This window comes from Medicago truncatula, chromosome 1 (genome assembly GCF_003473485.1).
Source record: "Medicago truncatula cultivar Jemalong A17 chromosome 1, MtrunA17r5.0-ANR, whole genome shotgun sequence".
NCBI lineage: Eukaryota > Viridiplantae > Streptophyta > Magnoliopsida > Fabales > Fabaceae > Medicago > Medicago truncatula.
This window is the reverse complement of record NC_053042.1, coordinates 7,624,691-7,649,682: the sequence shown is the minus strand read 5'-3', so window position 1 is coordinate 7,649,682 and position 24,992 is coordinate 7,624,691. Positions and strand designations below refer to the sequence as shown.

General features: G+C 32.4%; 3 protein-coding genes across 3 annotated transcripts; 1 reads left to right on the top strand and 2 right to left on the bottom strand.

The window, feature by feature from the left end:
• Window positions 1–488: 488 nt before the first annotated feature.
• Window positions 489–4,100, bottom strand: LOC11414560 (60S ribosomal protein L13a-4). The gene is made up of 4 exons (XM_003589332.4): window positions 3,702–4,100; window positions 1,118–1,234; window positions 930–1,017; window positions 489–838 (listed from the first exon to the last, which is right to left on the bottom strand). The coding sequence occupies exons 1-4, from the start codon at window positions 3,971–3,973 to the stop codon at window positions 695–697; spliced, it is 621 nt and encodes a 206-aa protein (XP_003589380.1). The 5' UTR covers window positions 3,974–4,100; the 3' UTR covers window positions 489–694.
• Window positions 4,101–6,942: 2,842 nt separating this feature from the next.
• Window positions 6,943–9,279, bottom strand: LOC11414559 (aldehyde oxidase GLOX1). Its single transcript, XM_003589331.4, has 2 exons — window positions 8,500–9,279; window positions 6,943–8,049 (listed from the first exon to the last, which is right to left on the bottom strand). The coding sequence occupies exons 1-2, from the start codon at window positions 9,208–9,210 to the stop codon at window positions 7,129–7,131; spliced, it is 1,632 nt and encodes a 543-aa protein (XP_003589379.1). The 5' UTR covers window positions 9,211–9,279; the 3' UTR covers window positions 6,943–7,128.
• Window positions 9,280–23,097: 13,818 nt separating this feature from the next.
• Window positions 23,098–24,702, top strand: LOC11419229 (F-box protein At1g47056). Its single transcript, XM_024774196.2, has one exon. The coding sequence runs from the start codon at window positions 23,118–23,120 to the stop codon at window positions 23,868–23,870; it is 753 nt and encodes a 250-aa protein (XP_024629964.1). The 5' UTR covers window positions 23,098–23,117; the 3' UTR covers window positions 23,871–24,702.
• Window positions 24,703–24,992: the final 290 nt, after the last annotated feature.

The following is a 24,992-nucleotide window of genomic DNA, read 5'->3' as shown; positions in this document are numbered from 1 at the left end:
TTCTCAAATACTAAGTTAATGAATTATCCAAAAACTAAATGGGAAGGGCAAAAGAGGAGACAAGAACATGACCGAGAATATGACCACGACAAACCCCTAAGCTTAGAAAATGAAGTTTCCGCGAGAACGGTGAAAGTACCCCAGATTTATTTATTTTTTTGAAAACTCGGTATCCGATCCAAAAATCAACTAATCCGAGGGAACCAATCCCACCACCCACTTGCGAGGGCCCCGTTTAAAGTCAGAGCAAGCTTTGTATGGACTTAGCCCACCGAAATTGGCACCATAGGGAATCGAACCTGAGACCTCTGGAGGAACAAACTCCAAGATCCCAAGCCAACCACTAGGCAGAGGAGACCTCTGAAAGTACCCCAATTAGTCTATATTCATCTCAAATGCAGGATATTTAGGCACCTATTGGCAGCATCAACAATCCAACAACTATAAGCTTTCATAGTATGCACTTAACATAAACGAATACACATATATGATGTTACACCAAAGGGGCAACACTATTGGAAAGTAAGTTGGAATGACATAAAAATTGTAACGAGAATAGAAAAAAGAACTTCCAAAATTGTCATTTCTAAGATCCAACAAACATAGAATAACAAGCAAAACCGAAATGGAGATCAATTTGATATTAACTACAAAAAACCAAACTAAACCTTATAATAATGTTAACAAATAGTACTCAGTACTTAACGGGAGCAAGGACTTCAAGTTGGGGGGCAAGCTTCTCGTCAACAATCTTCTCAGCTTTAGCCCTCAATTTATTGAGCAGCTTCTTTTTCTCGTAAGCCAAACCTGCGCGTTCCTTCCTCTTATCCTCCAGCTCCTATAAACAAGAAACCAATTGAAAATTTCAAAACCACAAAATTGTTGATCAAATTCAAAGCAAAACACTCCAAAAAAAAATAAAAATTCACCTTGATGATGCCACCGTAGTTCCATCCAACCTCTGATGACAACTGTCCGAGCAAGCAGTATTTGTGTCCCTTTTGAAGCCTCAACACCCTAATTTCATTCACTCATTCAGTATTCAAACTCAATAAATCCTTTTAATTCAACAACAAAAAGTCAAAACTGTAAAATTATACAATAAAATGGTTCTTACTTGAGAGCATCGGGAACAACCATCCTCTTGATCTTGTCATATGGAGGAGGAATACCCTCATAGACCTTCAATCGCGCGAGTGCAGCCTCTCCACGCTTAGTTTTATGTGGTATCATTCTACATAATCACAAAACAGTTTAACAACACTTTATAATATCAATTTCATACTTTGACCAAATATACAAAGACGTTCAACTTCAAAACAAATAATCCAAAATTAAATAACCAATTGAATAGCGCTAAAAAAAATTCTTATTATCATTAAACACTTATCAAAACCCCTCCAAAAGACAGCAATCTACATAACCACAACACACTTTTCACAAACCCTCCCAAAAGAAAGCATTCTACATATTCACAACTTACTTCTCAAAAACCCTCCTATTATCTACACTTTTACGAACATTATTACAATCCTACGATCTACGCTTTTTCTATACCCCAACGATCTTTAGTGGGATCCCGATTTTGACAACCATGAGTCTAATCATTCTAAATAACCAAATAACACTTCTCAAAAACCCTCCATAACACAACACAACATTCAAGTTCAACAACAACACTTTCTAATGCCAACTTTATGATTCTATCAGATATACAAAAACATTCAACTTTAAATAAAACAATGCATCCTGGATTCATTAATCACTTCAAAAACCCTCCAAAAAGAGGACATTCTACCTAGGCATGTTTAGATAAACTAGATTTACAAGTTATAGTAAATGCACATATCATTATAAGTGAAAATGTATAAGTTATTTCTATAACAAGATTAAAATGTTTTTTAGTTAACAAACTTTTTCATTAGATAATCCTAGAGAGTTTATGAAAATAAGCTGAAACAGCTTATGAACCGTTTTCATAAGTTCTTTCAAACAGTCTCAACAGTTGTTATGCAAGTAGACAAGCTCAAATAAGTCAATCCAAACACCATGCATAATCAAGCACATTCTCAAAAACAATACATAAAAAAGACATTCTACACAATCAAAGAGCACTGTTCATGATACCTTGAAAAACACTCAACAACAGCAACATTTTCTAATAAAAATCTCCCAATTCAATCATATAAGCAAACTTATTCAGTTTCAAAACAACTCATCCTAAATTATATCTAGTTCAAACATCACCAAGCCAATTACAAACACCAAATAACCTTATAAATCATATAAAAAAAAGAAGATCTAGACAACACAAGGTTTCCACAATATCAACACTTCCTAATAAATTTATAAAAAAAAAAAAACAAACTTATTCATAACAAATTAAATAACCCATTATCAAATCAATAAAAAAAAAAAAAAAAACCCAACAAAATTCATTTAAGAAAACGTGATTCTACAAAAACCCTCACAACTCATAAATTTAAATAATCACTTGTAAAACCCTCCCAATACATTCTACCTAATCAAACAACACTCGTCAACAACAACCACATTTCTAATAACAATTTTCACAACTCAGTCAAATCAAGAAAAACATTCAACTTCAAAAACAACTCATCGTGAATTAAATCCATTCAAACATCAATAAGCTAATTAAAAACACCAAATTACCTTATGTGGTATCAGTAATGATTCCAAATAAACAAAGAACACTTCTCAAAAACCCTCCAGAACATAACACAACATTCAAGTTCAACAACACTTTTTAATACCAACTTCATAATTCTATCAAATATACGAAGACATTCAACTACAAAACCATGCACCCTTAATTAATCACTTCAAAACACTCCAAAAAAGAACATTATACGTAGGACATGTTTAGATAAACATAATTTGCGACCTATAGCATCTGTGGGTATCATAGATACGCGCAAGTGTATACGTTATTTCTATAACAAAAGGTCAATTTAGACTAAAATGTTTCTGAATAATCAATAAGCTGTTTTCATTAGCTACTCTTGGAGAGTTTATGAAAATAAGCTGAAACAGCTTATGAACCTGTCATAAGCCATTTTCATAAGTTCTTGTAAACAGTCTCACAAGTACTCGTGTACACAAGCTAAAATAAGTTAATAAGTCAATTGAAATGGTTCCATATTTATAATCACAGATCATTCTCAAAACCCTCCGTAGAAAAAGACATTCTGCATTATCACAAAACACTTCTAAAAAAACCCTCCAAAAACAGTCAACAGCTACATTTTGCTAATAACACTCCCAATTCGATCTAATAATCAAACTTATTCAACTTCAAAACAACTCATCCTAAATTTTATATCACAAAGCCAATTACAAACACCAAATAACCTTATAAAACACATTGAACATCACAAGATCTATTCAGCATATGGTCTTCAAATAAACACTTCCTACTAAATTCCTAAAAAACAATTTTTAGTAACAAATTTCACATCCCAATATCAAACTAAACAAAAATACAAAAACCCAATAAAATCCCATAAACAAAATGTTAATAATTCGTATAAAAAAACAGAGTAAGTGGATTATTTTTGATTAAAAAAACACTTTTTGATAACAAATTTCATAACCCAATATCAAATTAAACAAAAAATCAAAAGGCCATTATAATCCAATCAACAAAACACAATAAAATCACAAGTAAATTTGTGACTTACCCACGAACAGTGCGCCAAAAGATCTTAGAGGGAGCCCTAAAGTGAATAGGACCATGAGAAGGTTTAGTATTCATCCTCTTCCTTAGAAATCTCATATACTTCATCTTCTGTCTAACAAGACCACCTGAAGCACAAATTTCTTCACATCTAACAAGAACAACCTTCTGACCATTGAGCAGCTCCTTTGCGACAATGGAGGCAAGACGGCCGAGCATGTGGTGGCGGGCATCGATCACGACTCTCTTTGCGCAGATGCCTGATCCGGAAACCATTTTTGAGAATCTCTTTCCGGCGGCGAGGTTGTTCTTCTCCGGGGGTAGCTAGGGTTTGATGATGAGGATATATGGGAAATGAACGAGTGTGTAATGTTTGGGCTTTTTCTACTTTGTTTGCGTTAGGCCCACGAACTTTGTAAGTTTGGTCTACATGAAATTTTTAAGGTTCGATAAACAACTGTTGAGAACATGACTCGAACTCACGACTTTTGTTAAAACATTTATTGGATTCGAACTCGAAACCTCGTATTATATGAGTTTCAATGATGTTTAACAATTCATATATACATCATGTAAAACTTTTTAGAGTGTAAATTGATTACAAACTATCATGCATAAGATTTTAAAGTAAGATATAATGAAAGTAAGAAAATTTTAGTGATCGAACCTATACGATTGAGTGATAGTATCATAGTATATAATATATTTTTTTACACTTTTCAAACATATGAATTTAATTCTATACAATATTAGACAAAACAACTAATATAAAGTAAATTCCTTAAAAAAATATATATAAAGTAACATATTCGACAAAAATAAATTATAAGAATAAATTTTTATTTGTGAATATTTTGAAATTAAGTCAGAAAGGAACAGATATTTGTCTTCGTGAGTTTAACTCAGTTGGTAAGGACAATGCATAGTATATGCAAGGTCAATGGTTCAAACCTCAGCCACAAAAAAAAAAAGGAACATAGATTTTTACTTTTTTTTTTTAGGGAGAGATTTTTACTTTATATTAAGTTATACTTTTTTACTTTTTCAAGTGGAAAAAATAAATTTTAAGAGGGATAAATATTTTAATTTATTAATTTAAAGCTATTTTGAGATATTATTAATTTAAATCTCAAACTCCTCTTCTGTAAATTCAATATAATAAACTAGTAAATTTATGCATATTATTAAAGTAAATATCACTTCAATTTTTAATTTTTTTTTTATATTTAAACCAGGAAAAGGAAAACTAAGAAGGAGGAAACTAGTTGAGTCAAAACAAGAAGAAGAAGAAGATGATTTAGGAGTCTCATGAGCTTAACTCAATTGACAGGAATATTGCATAATATATGCAGGGATCAGGGATCGAATCCCGGACACCCCACTTATCCTCCTTGAAAAAAAGATTTTCTAGCCATTAGGCTACTTGACCAAAAAAAGAAGAAGATTTAGGAGACTATTTGATCTAGCTGAGAATAGGTGGGTGTCGGTAGCGGAGATGTCGAAGTTAGGTTGGGAGGAAGGGAGAGAGGCGTGGAGGTGGAGGAGGAGACTTTTCGCATGGGAGGAGGAGACTGTTCGAGAACGTGTTTCTCTGTTACATAACTTTGTTTTATAGATTGATGCTCTTGACATGTGGCGCTGACTTCTTGATCCTGTTAAAGGCTATTATGTCAGTGGGGCATATCATTACGTCACAACTGCATAAGCTCCCATTGACAGGGATTCGATAGATAATATTTGGCACAAACAAGTTTCGCTAAAGGTCTCTTTGTTCGCTTGGTGGCTTCTACGCAGCAGGTTATCAACTAGAGATAATCTTGTGCGGCAGATGGTTCTTCAAGACGGCAATAACGTTTGTGTTGGAGGGTGTGGATCTCCAGAAACGGCGATGCATCTGTTCTTGGGGTGCAATTTCTTCGGAAGGCTATGATCTCTCATCTAGAAGTGGTTAGGCATTTCCTCGGGCGACCCAATTAAGTTACGCGATCACTTTCTTCTGTTTGGTCATTTTGTTGCTTTACCCCGTTCATCTCATTCATTTTTGTGGCTGATTTGGCTTGCTTCTGTTCGAACTACTTGGAAGAAAAGAAATAATCAAATTTTCAAAAACTCACCATCGAATTTATACATTATTTTAGACAAGGTTAAGTTGTTGTTTTTCGTGTGGTTAAAGGAAAACTTGTTTACTTTTGTTTTTGGCTATCTTGACTGGTGGTGCCACTCTCTCCATTGTATGAGTTTGGTTATGTAATTTTGTCTTTATGGTCTCCCGTTAATCGGGTGTTGTTGTTTCCGATTTTGCTATCTTGTAATTAACTTTGCATGTCTTACTTTAGCACGCATTGTGAAGGAATATCACTTTTGGTTTTCTTAATATAATCCATTTTAGCATGTTAAAAAAAAAAAGGAAATTGGTACTTCAAAAAGGACACCTCTAAGGAAATTGGTACTTCAAAAAGGAATTGTGTATAATTTTTCAATCATACTCCCTCCGTCCCAAATTGTATGTCGCTTTAGAGAAAAAAATTTGTCGCAAATTATTTGTCGTTTTACAATATCAATGAAACATTAATGTTACTTTTCATATTGTATCCTTAACTATTTATTACTCTCCCTTCTTTTAATTTTTTCATTTATCTTTCTTATATAATTTATTAAGGACAATTTTGTAAAACAACTCATAATATCGCTTTCCCACACAAAATTAATTACATTTTTTAATACGTGTAAATTGTCAAAACGACATACAACTTAAGGGAGTAATATCATACATTCAACCTCGACCTAATTGTGACTAATAAAAAAGAAAACTCAATTCGTTTATCGATAATTTTTTTAGGTGTATGTCCCTTTCTTGAAATGAGCTATGTGTCATTTGATAATTCATTAACCCCTTTTTGTTTAATTTCTATTCATCTTTCTTGCTTCTAAAGTTTACTCCGACTCTTATTTAAAAAATAAATAAAAAACTACTCCTACTCGAAAAGAATTCACCAAATTTGGCTCATATCATTATTCAGTTAGGAGATGTTTATACTAGCTACCGACAATCAAAATATTTTTTTGGGTCCCAATTATAAGAAAAAAAATCATAAACATCATAACCGTAAAGTTTCATTTATTGATTTTTTTAGATTATTTAAGTATCCTTCAAGCATGAAAAATTTTAAATGACGAAATGTACCAACTTATATAAAAAATCCTTCCTTAAAAAAAATATATATAAAAAAGTACAAACACTAGGGTAAACCAAGCATTAAGCAACAATTTTTTTTAGAGGAAGCATTTAACAACATACACTTCTTTTGTATATGAGATCAAATAAATCTCTAAAAAAATTCTCATAACAGAGATTAGAGAGGGTAATAAACAAACTTTCTTTGATAATATAAAAGCAAATTTATTATTTACCACACAGTTGCATTTGAAAATTAAAGTATTTGTATCCAAATTCCTTCACTAGGAATTTCTTTATGAACCACAAATAGTAGATAAAATCCAGGAGGCGCAAGAATAGGTGAACCCGGCATAGTAACCTGAACATCATACGTTGTTCCCTCCACAATATTCACTTTGTTTGACTCCAACACCAACAACCTCTGATTCATGGAGAATGAGTGTGTGTTAAAAGGTGGTGCCAACATCGTAACATATACCAAATTCTTATCCAATGCTGCTTTTACTTGAAATCGCAATCCCAACTTTTGACCGTGCTTTTGCAATTCCGAAGTAGAAGCCACAATCCTTGGACGAACATTCGCGAAGCGAGGTTCAAGGTAAGAAGGAGAAAAAGCTTCGATACTAAGTTCAGTTGGAAACAACACATTGTTAAAATTGTAACCAATGTGAGGGTTGCTACCACCAACAAGAACCCTACCATCACGAACCAAAATTGCAGTGGAATGATACATTCGAGGTGTATGAGATGGGTTTTGTAATTCAAATCGTGCTCCTATTGGGTTATTAGTTTTGTAAAGAACCGGATTTAGAACTGGGTCTCGTCCGTATTCCCACCCCGCCGTCCCTGAACCCGCTCCATTAATTATCAAAACATCCCCATTTGGGAGCATTACCATGTCACCCATTACTCTAGCCCTAGGCATGGTCTCCACAACCCATGTTGGATTTGGGTCGGTTATTTTGATTCGGGCACAAGTATTCAAAGCTCCAAGAAACTCACGCTTTGATGCTTTTTGATAAGATCCTTTTGGAGCTCCACCACAAATCAAAACCTCAGCTTCTATAAACTTTGATTGTAGATTCTTCAATGGCAATAGTACCCCTGAACCTGAGCTTGGATAACTCCTAGGGTCCCCACCTGGGATTTGAGGAAATGTTCTCACCACTACATTCTAGTTAAATTTGATACACAAGTTAAAAACATCATCAATCCAACGTAGCAAAACTTAAAATAGAAAAAAAACAAAAATATGTTGACACTTAGTTTTGACCTTTGAGGACATGCATTAAAAGTAGAACGTTACAAAGTATACGTCAGAAATAAAAACAAGACTAATAATTAAGTATAAGCAAAGTAGAACGTTACAAAGTATACGTGCGTGCTTGCGTATATTGATTATCAAATGTAAATAAATTTTGATATAAAAGAAGTGCAAGAAATTAGTTGTTTTAATATGATTTCAAGTTAAATAAAATATTAAAGATCACGTCAAAATTGGAAAGTTCACACCAAATAATTAAAACCACAAAAGAAAAACATATACTAGCTAAAGCTATCTTTGTTTAGTTCAAATGTAAAAAAGAAGCAACCTTAACAAACATAATGCAAAGTAAAATAATACCTTAGTATAATCAAAGAGGATAGCTCTGTTGTTAGCAAAGATGAAGAGGTTGCCATCCACATTGAGAATAACAAATGGATACAAATTATTCTCTGCACCAGCATCATTAGTCTGTTCCAAAAACGGCAAACGATATACACCAATGTTGTTTTTAGGGTAAAATTCATAGTTAAATTGTTTTCTACCGCCAATGATAATTTGACGTCCGTCGGGCAGAATATGATTGGTGGCATACCATCTCCGAGCAGCAAGTCCGCCGTCAAATTCCTGCCAATCACAGTTGTTACAAGTATCGAACATACGAATAGTTCGGTCTCCGTCATTGTAGCCTCCGGTTTGGACAAGTGTTCCTTTAGGATTCACACTACCGGATGAACACCAAACGTCGGTTTGAACAAACAATGGACGGAAAGTGTTGGATTTGATGTTATATTCGACCGAATGAGCCGTGCAATCGGTTTTAACGGTGGTTTCTCTGGGGTCATGACGACACTTTCCGTTAGGTAAAGGGAGTTTGGATAAGCCAAAGTCAGTACGATCAAATATGACAATGCGATCGTTGTGAAGAAGTTGCATGTGCATGGCTACAATGCCGATGCTTTTTTGTAGTACTTGCCATTGACCATTACCGGCGGCTACCAGATATGGGGTGGTGGTGATGGTGGTTATGAGAATTGGAAGAAGGAAGAGGAGGTAGGTAGCGGTGGTCATTATTGTTGTCACTATAGAATAGAAAGAAACGAAATTGTAATGAAGTGAATAGAAATAACAATTTGTGTTTGCTATTTGCAGCTCATGGGGTTTAAGTAGTGTATGGATCGATACCACATGTGACTCATGTCACACTTGATTGGTATTAAGCCACCGTCTTGATTGATATCTTTGCGGGCTATTTTAAAAATTAATCCATAAGCTTGATAGGATCATAATAAACTATAAAACTCTTCGTTAAAAGATAATATTGTTCCATTCCAAAATTGAATTCGACTTCAGAACATTTGATTAAGTTAAAAGAGATACACCACCATCTCATTCAAATGCTCTTAGATTGGTGTAATTTTACTAGGTGATAATAAAGTTTGATTCCTCACTTTCACCAGGGTTTGGTAAACTACATGTACTTTGGACCTGAAATTGCTCTGATCAAACAAGCAATCACACAGTCAAGTATCATCGGTCGCCCAATCTTATTTAAATGGTTCTAATTTAATCTCGACATAGTTGAAGTCATAAATTAAAATTAAATCTATTTTGTATGGACCGGACCATTCAATCAAGATCGGATGACCGATGATGCTCAACTACGTGGGTGCTCGGAATGACCACAACAAATCCAAATCCATGTATTTCTATGTTGCTGTGAAAGAAAGAAAAAAAAGAAATACACACCGCTATATGTTGTGCAAAAGAAACTTTTTACATAGATTCAATCTTTTCTTATTGTTTGATTGCAGAACTTTTACTGACCATGTTTACGTGTGTGCATTTTCTCATCCACAAGGGTCATTCTTCATCTTTTGATGTAAATTTAATTAATCAATTACTCCCTTCGTTTTAAAATATATGTTGCATTATAATTTACTTTAACTCTACTTTTTAACTAATATATAAATATAAATGTTAGTGTGTAAGATGTTGTTTGATTTGTTTTGATAAATATTAAATTTTTATAATTTTTTACTTTAGATAATTAAAGATTTTAGCCGTCAAAATTATGCATTGACACGTGTGAAATAGTTGACTGTGATGTATATTTTGAAACGAATATTTAATTTGATTAGCCTGTCATGTTTTGACCTTTTTGCTATCGGATGATGATCTTAGTTAGAGGTGCTCCTTAACCTCTTTTAGTTTCGTCATATACATTCAATCAATCACAATTATTTTAATTTATATTTTGGATTTATTAGTTTCCATAAATTTATAAACATTTTATTTTCAATAACTATTAAATGAACAATTGCTTGCACGATTCTAAAATAAAGCTTACGCCTCAAACTCTTTTCACATTTAATTAATTGTGCATTTCCACACGCCAGTGATCTTGTAGGACAAGTCATGCATGACTCTATTTTGAAGTTCAAACTATATATGGCAGCTAAAAATCTCCATTTTTTTTCTTCCAAAAAACAAACACCTTTATTTTATTGAGAAAGAAATTCTCTTGTAAATGCAAAATACTGAAAGGTGACGTCAGTATCTATGTTAAATTTTTTTCATTATATATGTTTATTTGTAGGTTATGCTTGTGAAAATTATAATTCAATAATCCATCACGTTTTCAAGTTTGTGGGCGCACCTATATATTTTTTCTTAAAATAACGAAACAATAATACTTTTTCATTCTCTTTATATAATCGTAAAGAAAATAGTTAATGCATGTGACCATTTGATTTATTCTTTGAGAAAAAAAAAATGTTTTGAAGAAAACTTATTAATATATAGTTGTTAGATTGTTTGGTTGTTACACTCATTATGATATGCATGAACATCTCCATTAAAACTGTGTGTTGTGGAAGAGCTTTCTTTTGATTAACTTATAGCGTTCATTAATTTATTTTCATAAACTAGTTTGATTAAAAATGAACAATGTGATATATAAAGTAATGCATGTTTGAATATGGGCACTCAATCTCCATATATGTTAATTGTCACAAGAATTTATACTGTAGATGGATGTGTCATTGTCTTGCATGCACAATGCCATGTGGTTAGTCTCGATCGCCAACTTGGTCTTAGGGTCCCCTCCTTAACTACATGATAGATATCCAAGATCGATTTTCCATTTTTCCTCTTTCTCCTTTTAAATTTTGATTAGTATGCGTATACCATTGTTATTGAAAGACATGGTTTACTTGAACAACTTAATTTGAATTCTTGACGATTATTTATGACAGATATCAAACTTAGATGTTTTAGATAAATTGTTTCTTCCTTTAAAAAAAAATATAATTTGTTTCTTGTCTTGTCCGGTAACATTCCGATTTTTAATAGCAATGATGCGTTTTTTTATTTTATTTTTAAAAACAACTAAAAACTTTAGATATAAACATTTGTAATCATCCTTAAAGTAAAACCATTATAATTTTCTTTTCTAAAGCATTTCAATTTGACGATTAGAGAGTTCGCGGAAAAGTTTAAACATAACCCAAAATCAGTTAACCCTTCGTATATCTCCATTGTAGGTGGTTTCCTGAACGACCAAGAAATGGTTCTATGATTATCTTTATGATATGATGAACGATCCATTTTCAAACAAATTATCCTCACAGTCAAAATATTATGGAGAGCCTAATGCATGTCACTGTTTCTTTTATGGGGATGAATGACGATCTGTCCTGTTGCGCGAGTTATGGGTTGGAGTCGCTTCTTCCACATCCACCATCGCCTTCATGACGAGGGGGTGAATTATTGTTTATGATGGTGATCGTTGTGTCGAGAAGGACTACAATGTCTCCGGTGTTTGGAAGCATTGTCGTCGTGGATAGACTTTTATTTTGCTTCTAGTGGAGCACGCTTCAGCTGTGCGCACGTCAAAGATGCACAAGGTGTGATGATTGGTGGTTATGTATATTTTCCACCAGGTCCAATCGTTGAGTTTTTTATCTGAGCATTTATGATTCCTAGCCAATTAATAGGTAAAGATCTTCCAAATGATCTCTGATGCAGATTGGGTTGATCTTTGTGACTTTTAAGGGTGTCAATAGGCGTTAACACATGTTTTTCCACATGTTTGGAAGGTGGTTCAATATTCATCGCATAAATAATTGGTGCAGGTGTGTTGTGTGGCATTGCGGTTAGCGAATGTAAAGAGGTTTTGGGGAACGATTTAGAACTTTGATTCCATAAACAATGTCACTATTCTTGACGGAGAACATAAGTGTCGATCAAAGGAGGTGTTACGCAACTTCAGCGATGGTTGACGATTATCCTTCCCCAATGCTAGGGATGTTTTAACAAAGACACTCCAACACTCAAATCAATGAAGTTTCTATGTGCTTTAAGGAGAATTTATCATAATAAGAGTGTGTACCCTATTTTACGGTGGAACACTATATATATATAAGTAGATATGTCGGTTTTACCCTTATAGCTCGATGGTTAGGCGATCATTGGATAATGTAAAGGGTTAATATGTGCTATGGGCGTATTATCTTGTATATCACGACTCTTCAACGGTGTATATAGTGGGTATATGTAGATTGGCGCCTTATTGGCCCAAATTTGGGTTAATAAATTCTATGTCTTGAAGATTGAACCTTTGCTTGAACGAAAATGATTAAAAGTTTTTTTTTTTTGTTGAGAACATAATTTAAATTGTGTTTAGAATGTCTTTTTCTTAAAAGTATAGAGGAGTAGGAAAAAAAAAAAAGTAAAGGCAAACTGTACCTATATTAGTACATAAAGAGAATAATAGATATAGATTTTTTTTTTTTAGGGAATAATAGATATTGAATTGACAAGCCTAATTAAATCCAAGCTCAATTGTACTCTCACATTCTCAATAAATAAAATTTTTGTTTATTTCCAAAAAATAAAATCAGAAGTATAAAAGTTCAAAAATTAATAAATTATTTTTTTCAAACTTGTCATTTTATTATTAAAATGGAACTTGTCTTTTATACTGTACACAAAAAATGTCTTTTATACTGTACACAAAAATTGTCTTTTATAAAAAGGTTAAATATGTTTTTGGTCCTATAAAATTGAGATTTTTAATGTTTATTCTTTGCTTAATTTTAATAGTTTTTTTAATCCCTATAGAAAATCTATGCACTCAATTTTAGTCCCTACTAAATCCAAATTTGTTTAGTTATGTTTAAATTCTTATGCTTTTGAACAATTTCTTGTAGACGTGTTAAAAACATTAATAAAAATTCATCCGTAAAAAATTATCTCAAAATTTGATTTCTATGTCCATATTTTTGTTAATTTTATCTTGAACTTTTCTCGTTTAAAAAAATTCATATTAAATTCATTTCATGTTAAAAAATTCTAAATTTTAGTAAATGTACCTTTCGTAATGTTCTAAACTTGTCTCATAAAAATCGTTAAAAAAGTTAAGAGTTTGAAGATAATTGTACAAAATTTGTTTTAGCCGATCAAATCATAACTTTCGACAATGTATTTTTAGAAAAGTGAAAGTGAGCAATTTTGAGGTGCTAAAGAGCACTGCCCAAAATAAAATTCTACTGCAGCTGTAGGCTAAACCAAATGCAAGAGAAAGCCCAGTATGCTTCTAATTATGACTAGAGATTTACTTTTCCCACCCTGCTGCCTTCTCGCGCGCTTTGCAAAAATTCCAAAAATATCCTTGGTCCGGATTACGTTTTCCGGACCAGATTGTTAGTGTTTCTGGAAAATAAAATCCGTACGCATGCGATATGAAATTTGTGTCTTTCTTTGATGTCAAGGGTCGTTGTTGATCGTTATAGACCCCAACATAAGCTGCAATGCAATTGCAGGGGTCGTATGAGTGACCAACAATGACCATGACACCACAAACACTCCTAAAAGCTACCTAAAAAACTTTTTTTTTTTTTTGAAGAAAAGGTAAGAAAGGACTCAAGGAGGTGAAGAAGAATGAAGGAAAATGTTGAAGATCCAAACCTTTTTATAGCCTAAAACAAGTCATAGGTCATTTGGAAGTAAAGGAAAACGTATTTTTTATTCAAAACCGTCCAAAAAACGCATTAAAACTCCACTAACCGGCCAAACCTTTGGTGAAACGTCACCGGCCAAAATGTTACTAAGGTGTTCCGGATTTTATAATCCGGATAACATGAAGTTGTTCCGGATTTTAAAGTCCGAACTACATCAGGCCCTTTTATTTGGAGTGTTTTCTTGGCGAATGGCTTGGAAAAAAATAGAACAAAGGTACATAACATAAAAAGAAGCAACATAAGACAAATAAAAAGTTAAAAAAAAATCATAATAACATAAATGATGAATCTTTTAGATCAGCAACATAATGAAGAAAGGCAAGGTGTTTCAAGAGGATTTCTCTGATCTAGATCCTGCTGCCTTGCCAAATGACATATTCATCTGGCAGGCTGCAATAATCTAGCTCATAGAAACCTCTTGATATTCAAATATAGAACAACCATAAATGTATCTATATATTTTTGTCAGCATGCGGAGGATCTTCATCACGCGGATGCGGCCAAATAGAGAGCTATCTATTTGCGACAGCGTGAGAAAGATCATCCGCTTAATGACAAAAATTTGCATGGTCTCTTTGGTGTGTTTGTTTGTATTTTAATTTTGACAGCATGCTGAAGATCTTCATCACGCAGTCAAATAGAGAGCTAACTCATCTATTTGCGACCGTGTGAGAAAGATCCTCAGCTTAATGACAAGAATTTGCATGGTTTTCTTTGGGGTGTTTGTGTGTTTTTCTGGTATTGAAGCTGAAAATCAGAGAGGGTGTATTTATAGAGGTCCTTGGATGTTGTGGACCACATAAACTCTTGGTGCAATGTGGTCCATACAAAAGGATCCTATGATGATGCTTTCCGGAATTCGAAATTCGGAATACACTTACGCTCTATGTAAATCCGGATTTTATAATCCGAACTACATATATTCAATTATTTTATCGATTAAATGAACATCTTTGACGTAAATTAAAACATAATGAAAGTTTGAATAATATATATTATTCAAAAAATAATGCAACAACTTAATTCAACAACACATAACTAACATGCAATTAAAACAACATGAAACATGCGATTAATTAAAACATAACACATTATCACAGATCATCTAAATTAATTTCTTCGTCTGGTGGTTCTAGGAGTGCCCTGATCTCTTCGTAGATCATGGGTCGGTTCAAACTATCCATAATTTGTTCAGCAGATCTAACCAACGAAACGTCCAACTCGATCGGTCCTCTAATATTGTGTTGACCAAAGACAGAGAACATGGTTCTCGCGTCGTCTTGGTTCGTGAGTTTCATCCGGCTGAAGCGAAGAGATCCGACTGAGTCGGACAATGGACATCGATATTCAACACCGACCACCCTCCTCGTGTCTCTGTGGTTGAGTTGACGGTTGATTTGATCCAGCTCATCCTTCAGCCCGGAGAGGGTGACATCGTTGTGAATCCTAAACAGATGGGGTGATGTTTCATGATTTTTTTTTCTTCTTCTGGTGTAGTTTACTTGTAATGAAAACATGGACCCCTATTTATAGAGGTATCTGGGCGTTGTGGACTGCTAAAATTGTCGGTGCAATGTGGGCCACACAAAAGAATTCAATGTTGAAGCAATCCGGATTCTAAAATCCGAACCAACACTCACCATACACAAAGTCTTAAGTTTCCCTTTGGTCCTTGTCATGATCGTATTTTTCCAGAATATAAAATCTGGAATCTATGTGGAATCCGAATTATATATTCTGGACTACATCAGAAGTTTTGGCCGGTGGTCTGCACCACAAAGAAAACGTTTTGCAAACATTTTGGGCGGTGGTCAGCTTTATAAAACTTGTTTTTACACGTTTTTTTACTACCATTAATGGTTTTTCAACCCTCCCTTCCTATAAATACCATCCATCTCCCCCACCATTTCTCACACAAACCTCTCCCACCGTCTCCTCCTCTTCTCCTCTTCTACAACGATGTGTTTCCATCGTTGGCCTTTCATAGAAAGAGACATCTTTGGAAATTCATCAGGGGTCATATGATCAGTCAATAGGGAAGGGGTTAGTCTGGGTGTGAGGTTGGTCTGCTTGGGTGTAAGTTTGACCATCATGATCTCTTGCTCCCTAGAAGCCCATGTGCCCCCTCTGTCTCCCCTCCAACAGTGAAGCTACTGCTATGTCATATCAGCAGGACCCACTGGTATAGCTTACCCCCTAGAAATAGTTTTAGGTTCTTAAGTAAAAAGCTTCAACATTATTTTAATGTATTATTCAAATATCAATAAAATGTGTTGTTTTTATCTTTTTGTCTTTTTATTTCAGTTTTATATGTTTATTTGCATTTATTTTACGAATTTCATAGCTTAAAATTGTAAAAGTTATGGAAAAAGACCATTCCGGAATTCAAAATCCAAAAAACATTAACAATTCATTCCGGAAAACAAAATCATAATCCGGTTTTTAATAATAAATATGTTTTTATTTTTAATATACACAAGTCTAACTCGAGTCATCTGATTCAATTGAAACTAAAAAAACTCATACATTTCAGGAGTTGGATTATAAATAAAAGTGATTTTGACATAAAATAATTTAGAGATTTTATGAAAAATCATAATCTATTTTATGTTTGTTTACGGTCGTAAAAATTGGATTAAAATAAAAGTAAGAAGCTGTCATTATTTTTTAAAATAAAGTGATTTTTATTACGGTACACAAATGCAAGATAGAATCTGATTTTTCGTACAATCTCTAAATTAGTTTATGTCAAGATCAAAAAACGAATACAATACTCGTGATTATTTAAAAAAAAATGACTTTTTTCTTTAAAAAAACTATAACAAATGGGCTTGTAAAACAAAAAGTTCAACTTCTTCTTCCTTCTATTTGTTTTATCATTCACTAACGTAGATTTTTTCTAAATTACCTTTGAAAAATGGTAGGTAATTTACCCACCAACCAATGAATATGAGCAATTTATTGGTGGGGTCAATTACCCATAATTTATAGTTCATGAATATGTGCTTACGTGGGGCTAATGTGTATTGGTTGGGATAAATTACCCATCATTCTTCCATGGATACCCTAGTTGTCACCACTAACGTAACCCTAACTTAAGCCGTTAGTGTGGCAACACATATTACCATGAAAAAGCATAGACAATTGGTTCCTTCCAAAAACAGAAGTACGAGGTTCATCGTCAAAGAGAAAGAACAAGAACAACAATTTGTGCTGCTGATTTTTATTTACCTGATGACTGTTGGAAACATGTCTTCAAGTTCCTCAACAATGGCGAGGATGACCGCTGTTTAGAGTCTCTAAACAGTTTCTCTCTATCACCAACAGTTTCTCGCTATTTATGCAGTCCACAAAAGTTGAATATATGGACTCCATATAAAAAAATCATTATACGATATTTTGTGTCAAACGAAATCATCACTGTGCGTGCATGACTAAGGACGGATTTGTTGTACTTTGTGCTTTTGTCCTTTAGATTCTAATTAGTATTTTGTTATCATTCGTTGTCCGGCAGTGGTGATGTTTAAATATGTTGTTGATCTAAGTTGGTGGATTCTTATTTATGTTAGTATGTTAGACTCATTTTTAAGGTGTTTATTAATCTAGTCTATGAACTAAATTGAAGTTTATGATTCTTATTCTGAATTAGGGGAACTTGGCGAAAATCAACATTGGTTGGATCTATAACTTGGTTTCTTATGTTGTTTGAAGTTTCATTTGGCTATTTGATTTTTTAAGCCTTTTTATGTTGATTGCTTTTTATTTTATGCTGTGTGCTTTATGTCTGTTATCAACTAGTATTTGAATCTATGTAATGCAGGAACGCACGATGAGAGATAACTGTTTAGTTTAAATTCATTATGGTCCTCTAATTCCAAGATGCAGACCAATGAGCGACGATTCATTTTCCATTTCGTCTCTTACTTATTCACGTGTTGATATAATAATTTTTTGTTCGATCTTCTCACCCACAATCGTTTTATTTGTTTTTTTTTTTAGTTCTGGTGAATATATGTTTGTTTTTGTTATTTGATTCTCTCATCCATTCGTTCTCTGCCATTTGAAAGTTTTAATGGTTAATAGATGAAGGACTATGCTGGAAAAAACTCCCAAAATCTGAAGAAAAAAATTAGAGAAATATCATTTCAATAATAATCATTTATGCAACAAATGATTTTTAGAAAGAAAACCTAGAAATATTTAGTTTGAAACCTGGCAGCAATGAGACTTTCAAGAGGTCAGTGTGATTCACAAATTTGCTTGCTGGTAACTTGGGAAGTCGAAACAAAGTTAATTATATATACATAAAAAACAAGATAGATTGGTTAGCAAGATAAGTGTTAATCTTAGCAGAGATAAAAAGTAAACACTATCAATTCAGTAGTTTTAACAATATAGTAAACACTGCATCCGACGGAGTAAACAAATTCAAATATATTTCAAGACATCTGTTTTGAAGAATGTAAGGTTTTCAGAAGCTCTCTCAAATTTCAGCAAGTGTTCATATTTCCGATTACCTGCAGTGGTCAGACATATAAATCAAATGAATCACAATACTTCTATGAAAAACATAACATCGATGTTAATTTCACTTATAAGATAAAGTAAATTATATCTAACTATTAAGGAATGATGAAAAATTGTGAGATGTCCACAACTGAAGAAGAAAATAGGAGACTGATGGCTATGCAGGAGTTCCATAGAGGAGAGACTATAGTTAATTTGCTCCAGTTTTGCAAGTTGGTACATATTGGTTGGCTTTCATAACAATTAAATTGTGATTGAATCACCATTTTTGTCTCTGAAATTGAAGGTCATAATGACAATGTGTAGTTGAAGTATGTTTTCATAAATTTGTTTAGCGCTTTTGTTGATCTCTATTTTGCATCAAAATTGATTGAATGATATATATAGCTACAAAACGACAAAATTGATGATAGTCTTTAATTTGAGGGACTAATATGTTATTGAGTAAATTTGGACTACCAAATTCATTGACCACCCTTACAATTTCGAAAATCAAAATTATGATTCAATTGTTAAGAAAATGTTAAGATTATGTTCAATTGGGACAAAAAAAATGACAATATTTTGGATGGATGGAAATATTATGTTTTTATTTTTAGGGAGTAAATTCAAAATTTACTATATTTTTTAGTACAAGAATTTTTTTCTTTTTTAAGGAAGAACAAAAAACTTATTTAACCCAAATATATATATTAGATTAACAAAATCTAAATTTTTAAAGTACCAACTTCTAAGTATATTAAACATCAATTGTTATAAATTTTGTTATTAATTTAAAATGTCTTTATATATATATATATATATATATATATATATATATATATGAGACAGGATCCGTTGACACCAGGTGTCAACGGATCCGTTGACACCAAATCTCATCCATTAAACCAAATTAATCTAAAGGCTATTAATTATTCACTTAAAAGTCTATGAAATCAAAATTATTTTCCACACCTTATTCCTTCTTGATTTATTTCCTTATCCGTTTTCTCTCCATATTCCATTACTGTTTTTATTTTTATTTTTATTTTTTAGCATTACCATTTTTGTTTTCTCATGATATGTTCTCTACCATATACAGTGAAATCAAATCAAGATCCCCTAACTTACAATCAAATTAAGATCCAAATTTTCTATCAGATGAGTTTAGAACCCCAAATTTTGATCACGATCTCGAATCATTTCATTTAATCTATTCATTTTTAATATAATATTCATCTTCTTAACAAATCATTTCAATTTCGAATTTTTTTAGGTTAATATTAGAAGGAAAAAAGAAAGGAAAAAAAAAAACATTGAAAAAGAGAGACAAAGATAGCAAAGGGATAGAACCATGGCTCTCAGAATTAGTCCACAAATTAACAACATGGTGAGAGACTCAAAGCAAGGAGAACGATGAAGTTCTATTTGAATCGCATCCAGAGACAAAAAAAAAATCCAAAAAAAAAAATAAAACAATAAATGGTATATGGCAAGAAAACGGATAAGGAAATAAATCAAGAGGTTATAAGGTGTGTAAAATAACTTTGATGTCACATTATAATAATTAATAACCTTTAGATTAAACCAATTTAATGGATGAGATTTGGTGTCAACAAATCCGTTGACACTTGGTGTCAACGGATCCTATCTCTATATATATATATATATATATATCAGATAATTCCTCTAAAAATGGTAAAATATATTTTATTTACTGAAATGCAAATAGTACACTCAAATTAAGAAGTGGATATTTGAAGTTTTTTTTTCTTCCATTATATCCTTATTTTAAACCACGAATAAATTCTTATTTTTTTCTTTTCTCCCATAAGCACTTTGTCTCTCTCTAAAAATTCTTATTTTTTTGCACACACACTCTATCTCTCTCGATCACAAACGATTATCAAAAGTCTAAATTTTGTACACAATTTTTTTTAATAATTTTAAAGCAAAGTAAAATGTGTTCCAGCCTAACATCAACCAGAATTTAACTATGTTCTTCACTTAAGCAAAATTTAACTTCCCTCCCACTCCTTCAATAAACATTTAGGCCTCAACTAGCTTCAACAATACTATATTCACACTCTATGACATAGATTTGTATGTTGAAATGGAGATTACTCCTTTGCCACATTTGTAGGATTTAAACTCATCATGGTCAATTTCCATGAGCTTAACTCAATTGGCAGGGACAATGCATTGTAATATACAGCGGACGAGATTCGAACCTCAGACATCTCACTTATTTACCTTAGCTTTAAGAGGTGAATTTCTAACTATTTGACTACTTGATCCAAAAAAACCTTCATGGTCTATTATTATAGGTAACAAAATTTTGTCTAAAAAAAACTTTGTTTGAAAAAAAAAATTAAACTTGAATTTTTCAAATATAACATTACTTAGTTTAATTGAGAGTGAGTAAGTAAGAGTAATTTAGAAAAGTTATAATTCACCAAATATACTCTTAAACTATCAGAATGATGGTTAAATAGTAACAAAAAGTATGTAGTAAAGCTGATTTTTTCTAGATTACTCTCTCTTGTCTAGAGGGTATTTACCCTCTCATGATATCAACCAATCAAAATTTAATATATATTGACAACATTAAATGTCATAAATGATTCAATTTTTTCTATAAAAAAATTCAATTATAATCATAAGGTAATTTTTAATACTTTTAATTTTTATTTAATTATAGACATGATTACATTAGAGGTCCTTTTTCTTATTTATTTGTAACATTTTGGTCCTTTATCTTTATTTTTTTTTCTGTTTAGGTCTTTTATCTCTTATAAAAGCACATATACATCATTTTTCTCATTTTTAAAAAAAAAAATACATAATATTATTTTTTAAATATATTTTTATTAAAAATGAAAAAAATCCAAAAATATGATGAAGATGTTCATCATCTTCATCTTCTTCATCTTCTTCTTTTGAATCTTCATCATCTTCATTGAATAAAAAAAAAATTACACAAATATATCTCCAAATATCATGAATTAATGTTATATTCACCTCGAATCTTCTTTTAAACACAAAAATAAGATGTATATGTGCTTCTAAGAGAGATAGAGGACCTAAATGGGAAAAAAATAAAGATTAAGGACCAAAGTGTTACAAATAAATAAGATAAGGACCCATAATGTAATCTTGCCTTAATTATATTTAGGTGTTCAATCTTAATTAATTTACACTACATGACTGACTTAGAACAATTAAAATTTCACATCAAATTTCTTTCAGGTATGGTGACTTGATTTTTCTTTTTGATTTGATTTTTCTTGGTTGTGATGTAGTTAATTATAACAATTGAGTAAGTCATCTGTTGTACTTTGAGGGCTGCTAGCAGGTGTTGCCGCTGTGATGTTGTGGGAGTCTACTATATAACATTTTTTTGGATGCTGCTGAAATGGTTATGTGATGAGGCTTTTGTTTTTTTGTTTTGACTTAAAGGTTTTGGCTGATAGTGAGGCAGGTCTATGCGTGTTAGCAGATTTTATTAGGTTGGCAGTTTAAATAAAAAAAATAAGTCACGATACCTGACGCAGTTCTAGAAACAACGACAATTCTCACATAATTGGAAATTGCGGCAGTTTGGAATGACAAAATTGAACAATCAAAATGGAAAGAAGAATGAAAAAGAAACATTAATTGATCAATAGGGAAGAAATTTGATGTAACTGATGAATTTAAGGACATTCAGATGAAAGAAATTTGATGTAAATTTTTTTGTTATAAGTCTTGTGGTGTAAATTAATTTAGATTGAACACCTTAATATATATATATATAAAAAATCATTTGTTGTTTAAAAAAAAATTAAATAAAAATAGATTATCTCTCCTTAAAAAAAAAAGATTAAGATTAACTCTTTTATTTTTAGAAAAAATCGACTCATTTATTTGATATTTAATGTTACCTATGTATATTACATTTTGATTGATTGATATCATGAGAGGGTAATTACCCTCTAAACAAGAGAGGGTAAAGTGCATTTAAAAATAAACGGAGGGAATAATAGTAGTGAAGTAGGTGCATGATTGAAATACAATAAATAAATGTATGCTAATGGAAAAGAGTAAGAATCATTGCATTGATTGATACTATAAAAGGGAAAAATAATTTGAGGAGAAAAATATAGTAGAGAGAGGAGTTAAAAAGAAAAATTCTTTCTTTTTTTCTTCACAAAAAATAACTTTTCTTTCATTAGCCCAAAATTTGATAAAATTGACCCGTTCTTAGACAAAACCAAAATAGATTGGTTTCGTTTGATTATTCAACAAGATATTTTTTCTAAACACTTATTTTGAGTTGAATCAATAACGACCAGCCGACTATATAGGAAACAAGTCCAACAAACATTCACTCGATAATTTCCCTTATAAATTTCATGTTGTTGTTCCAAACTTCTCACTTTTTCTTAACCTAACCCTAACCCCTTCATCATGAAAAAGCAGAGACAACAATCGGTTGCTTCGAGAAACACACGTACGAGGTTCAGTTCTCAACCAAAAAGAACCACCGCTGCTTTTTATTTACCCGATGAATGTTGGCAACTTGTCTTCAAATTTCTCAACAACGGTGACGACAACCGTTATTTGAAGACTCTCTCCCTCGTTTCCAAACAGTTTCTCTCTATCACCAACCCTCTCTTATTCTCACTCATAATTGACCACCGACTACTCTCCTTCCTCCCTCGTCTTTTCCATAGGTTCACCAACCTCACCTCCCTTGTCTTCGCTCGCAACTGCCTTGATATCGACAAGCTACTTAGCGAAATCTCTTGTTTCCCATTGAACCTAACATCACTTGATATTTCCAACCAACCCACCATCCCTGCAATTGGATTGCGAGCTTTCTCCCAAAATATTACAACTTTAACCTCACTCACTTGTTCCAAAATGGATTCTATCAATAGCAATGACTTGTTACTCATTGCTGAATGTTTCCCTTTGCTCGAAGAACTCAACCTGGGTTATCCCCGTAATAAATTTAAGGATCATAGTAACTTCCTTAATGGGTTGGAGACTCTTTCATTGGCACTTTCCAAACTCACCAGGATTAATCTCTCTGACCATTACTACATCAACGACATATCACTTGTTCACTTGTTTAAGAACTGCAAGCTTCTCCAAGAGGTTATCATGTTTGAGTGTGATGGCATAACCAAAGCTGGCATTTTTTTCAGCTCTCCATGAGAGACCAACATTGAGGTCTTTATCCTTTACCGATCACGAATCAAGAAACTTCGCAACGCTGTTTGCACTCGTTAAGAACTATCCTTCACTTAGTGAGATTAAACTGGAATACACATATTTCACAAAAAATAATATGGAGAATTCTTATTCTTTGATGGATTTTGTTGTAAGCCCCAACTTAAAGTCTCTATGTTTGGGTCACAGTTTACAGTTAAGAGATGAAAACATCAAAGTCTTAGCTTCCATCTTTCCCAATTTAGAGCTGCTTGATTTGAAAAATTGCTATGACATATCTAAAGAAGGTATTTTTCACATTTTAAGAAGATGTCATAACATTAGACATTTGAACTTATCATATACAAGTGTTGATGATGAAGCACTCTATATGATCTCAAAGAGTTGTGGTGGACTTTTACAACTGTTACTGAAAGGATGTGATAATGTCACAGAAAAGGGAGTGAAGCATGTGGTAGAAAACTGCACGCTACTCAAAGAGATTAATTTGCAGAATTGTGGTAAAGTGAATGGCAATATTGTTGACGAGATGGTAGTTTCAAGGCCATCATTGAGAAGGATAGAAGCTCCGCCTGCATGGGATTGGAGTTACGAAAAGAAGGAACTCTACTCGCGCCATGGATGTGTTGTTCACTAGTATTCTGAAATGCTCTGCCGAAGTTCAAACTCTAAAATGTCAAATTTTTCTTTTTTTACAGATTTACTTCTGTTAGAATTTACTTTTTTAATGTCAGTTATGATAAGAATGTTATAACTTTGTATTCTCTGTAGTGTTTCTTTTATGTTGTTGGATGGTGCAATTACATAATGATATTCGTTTTTGGACAAAACTTTAACCTATATACTTTTTGTTGCTGCAACTAGGAGTTTATTTATCCATTTTATTATCTGCAAGAGAGTTTTCTGTTTTTGGTAGTGTGCATGTGATTTGAAATCCCAAATTGTATTAGCTAATTGAATTGACCACTAGATTTTGTAGATATTTTTGAGGATAAATATCATATAATAGTGAGTAATTAATTTTGTTTTTGACAAGTAGTGAGTAATTAATTATTCACGTAAAAAATCAAAATCAAAATTTAAACCACTTACTTTGGATAATATCAA

What these genes read in the sequence shown, in the direction of transcription:
- LOC11419229 (XM_024774196.2), top strand. Translation starts at nt 23,118, where the DNA reads ATGAAAAAGCAGAGACAACAATCGGTTGCTTCGAGAAACACACGTACG.
- LOC11414559 (XM_003589331.4), bottom strand. Translation starts at nt 9,210, where the DNA reads ATGACCACCGCTACCTACCTCCTCTTCCTTCTTCCAATTCTCATAACC. An exon ending in TCCTCTTTGATTATACTAAG is followed by an intron (nt 8,050 to 8,499) that starts GTATTATTTTAC and finishes AAATTTAACTAG; the next exon opens with AATGTAGTGGTGAGAACATT.
- LOC11414560 (XM_003589332.4), bottom strand. Translation starts at nt 3,973, where the DNA reads ATGGTTTCCGGATCAGGCATCTGCGCAAAGAGAGTCGTGATCGATGCC. An exon ending in GTTGTTCCCGATGCTCTCAA is followed by an intron (nt 1,018 to 1,117) that starts GTAAGAACCATT and finishes GAATGAAATTAG; the next exon opens with GGTGTTGAGGCTTCAAAAGG. An exon ending in ACTACGGTGGCATCATCAAG is followed by an intron (nt 839 to 929) that starts GTGAATTTTTAT and finishes TCTTGTTTATAG; the next exon opens with GAGCTGGAGGATAAGAGGAA.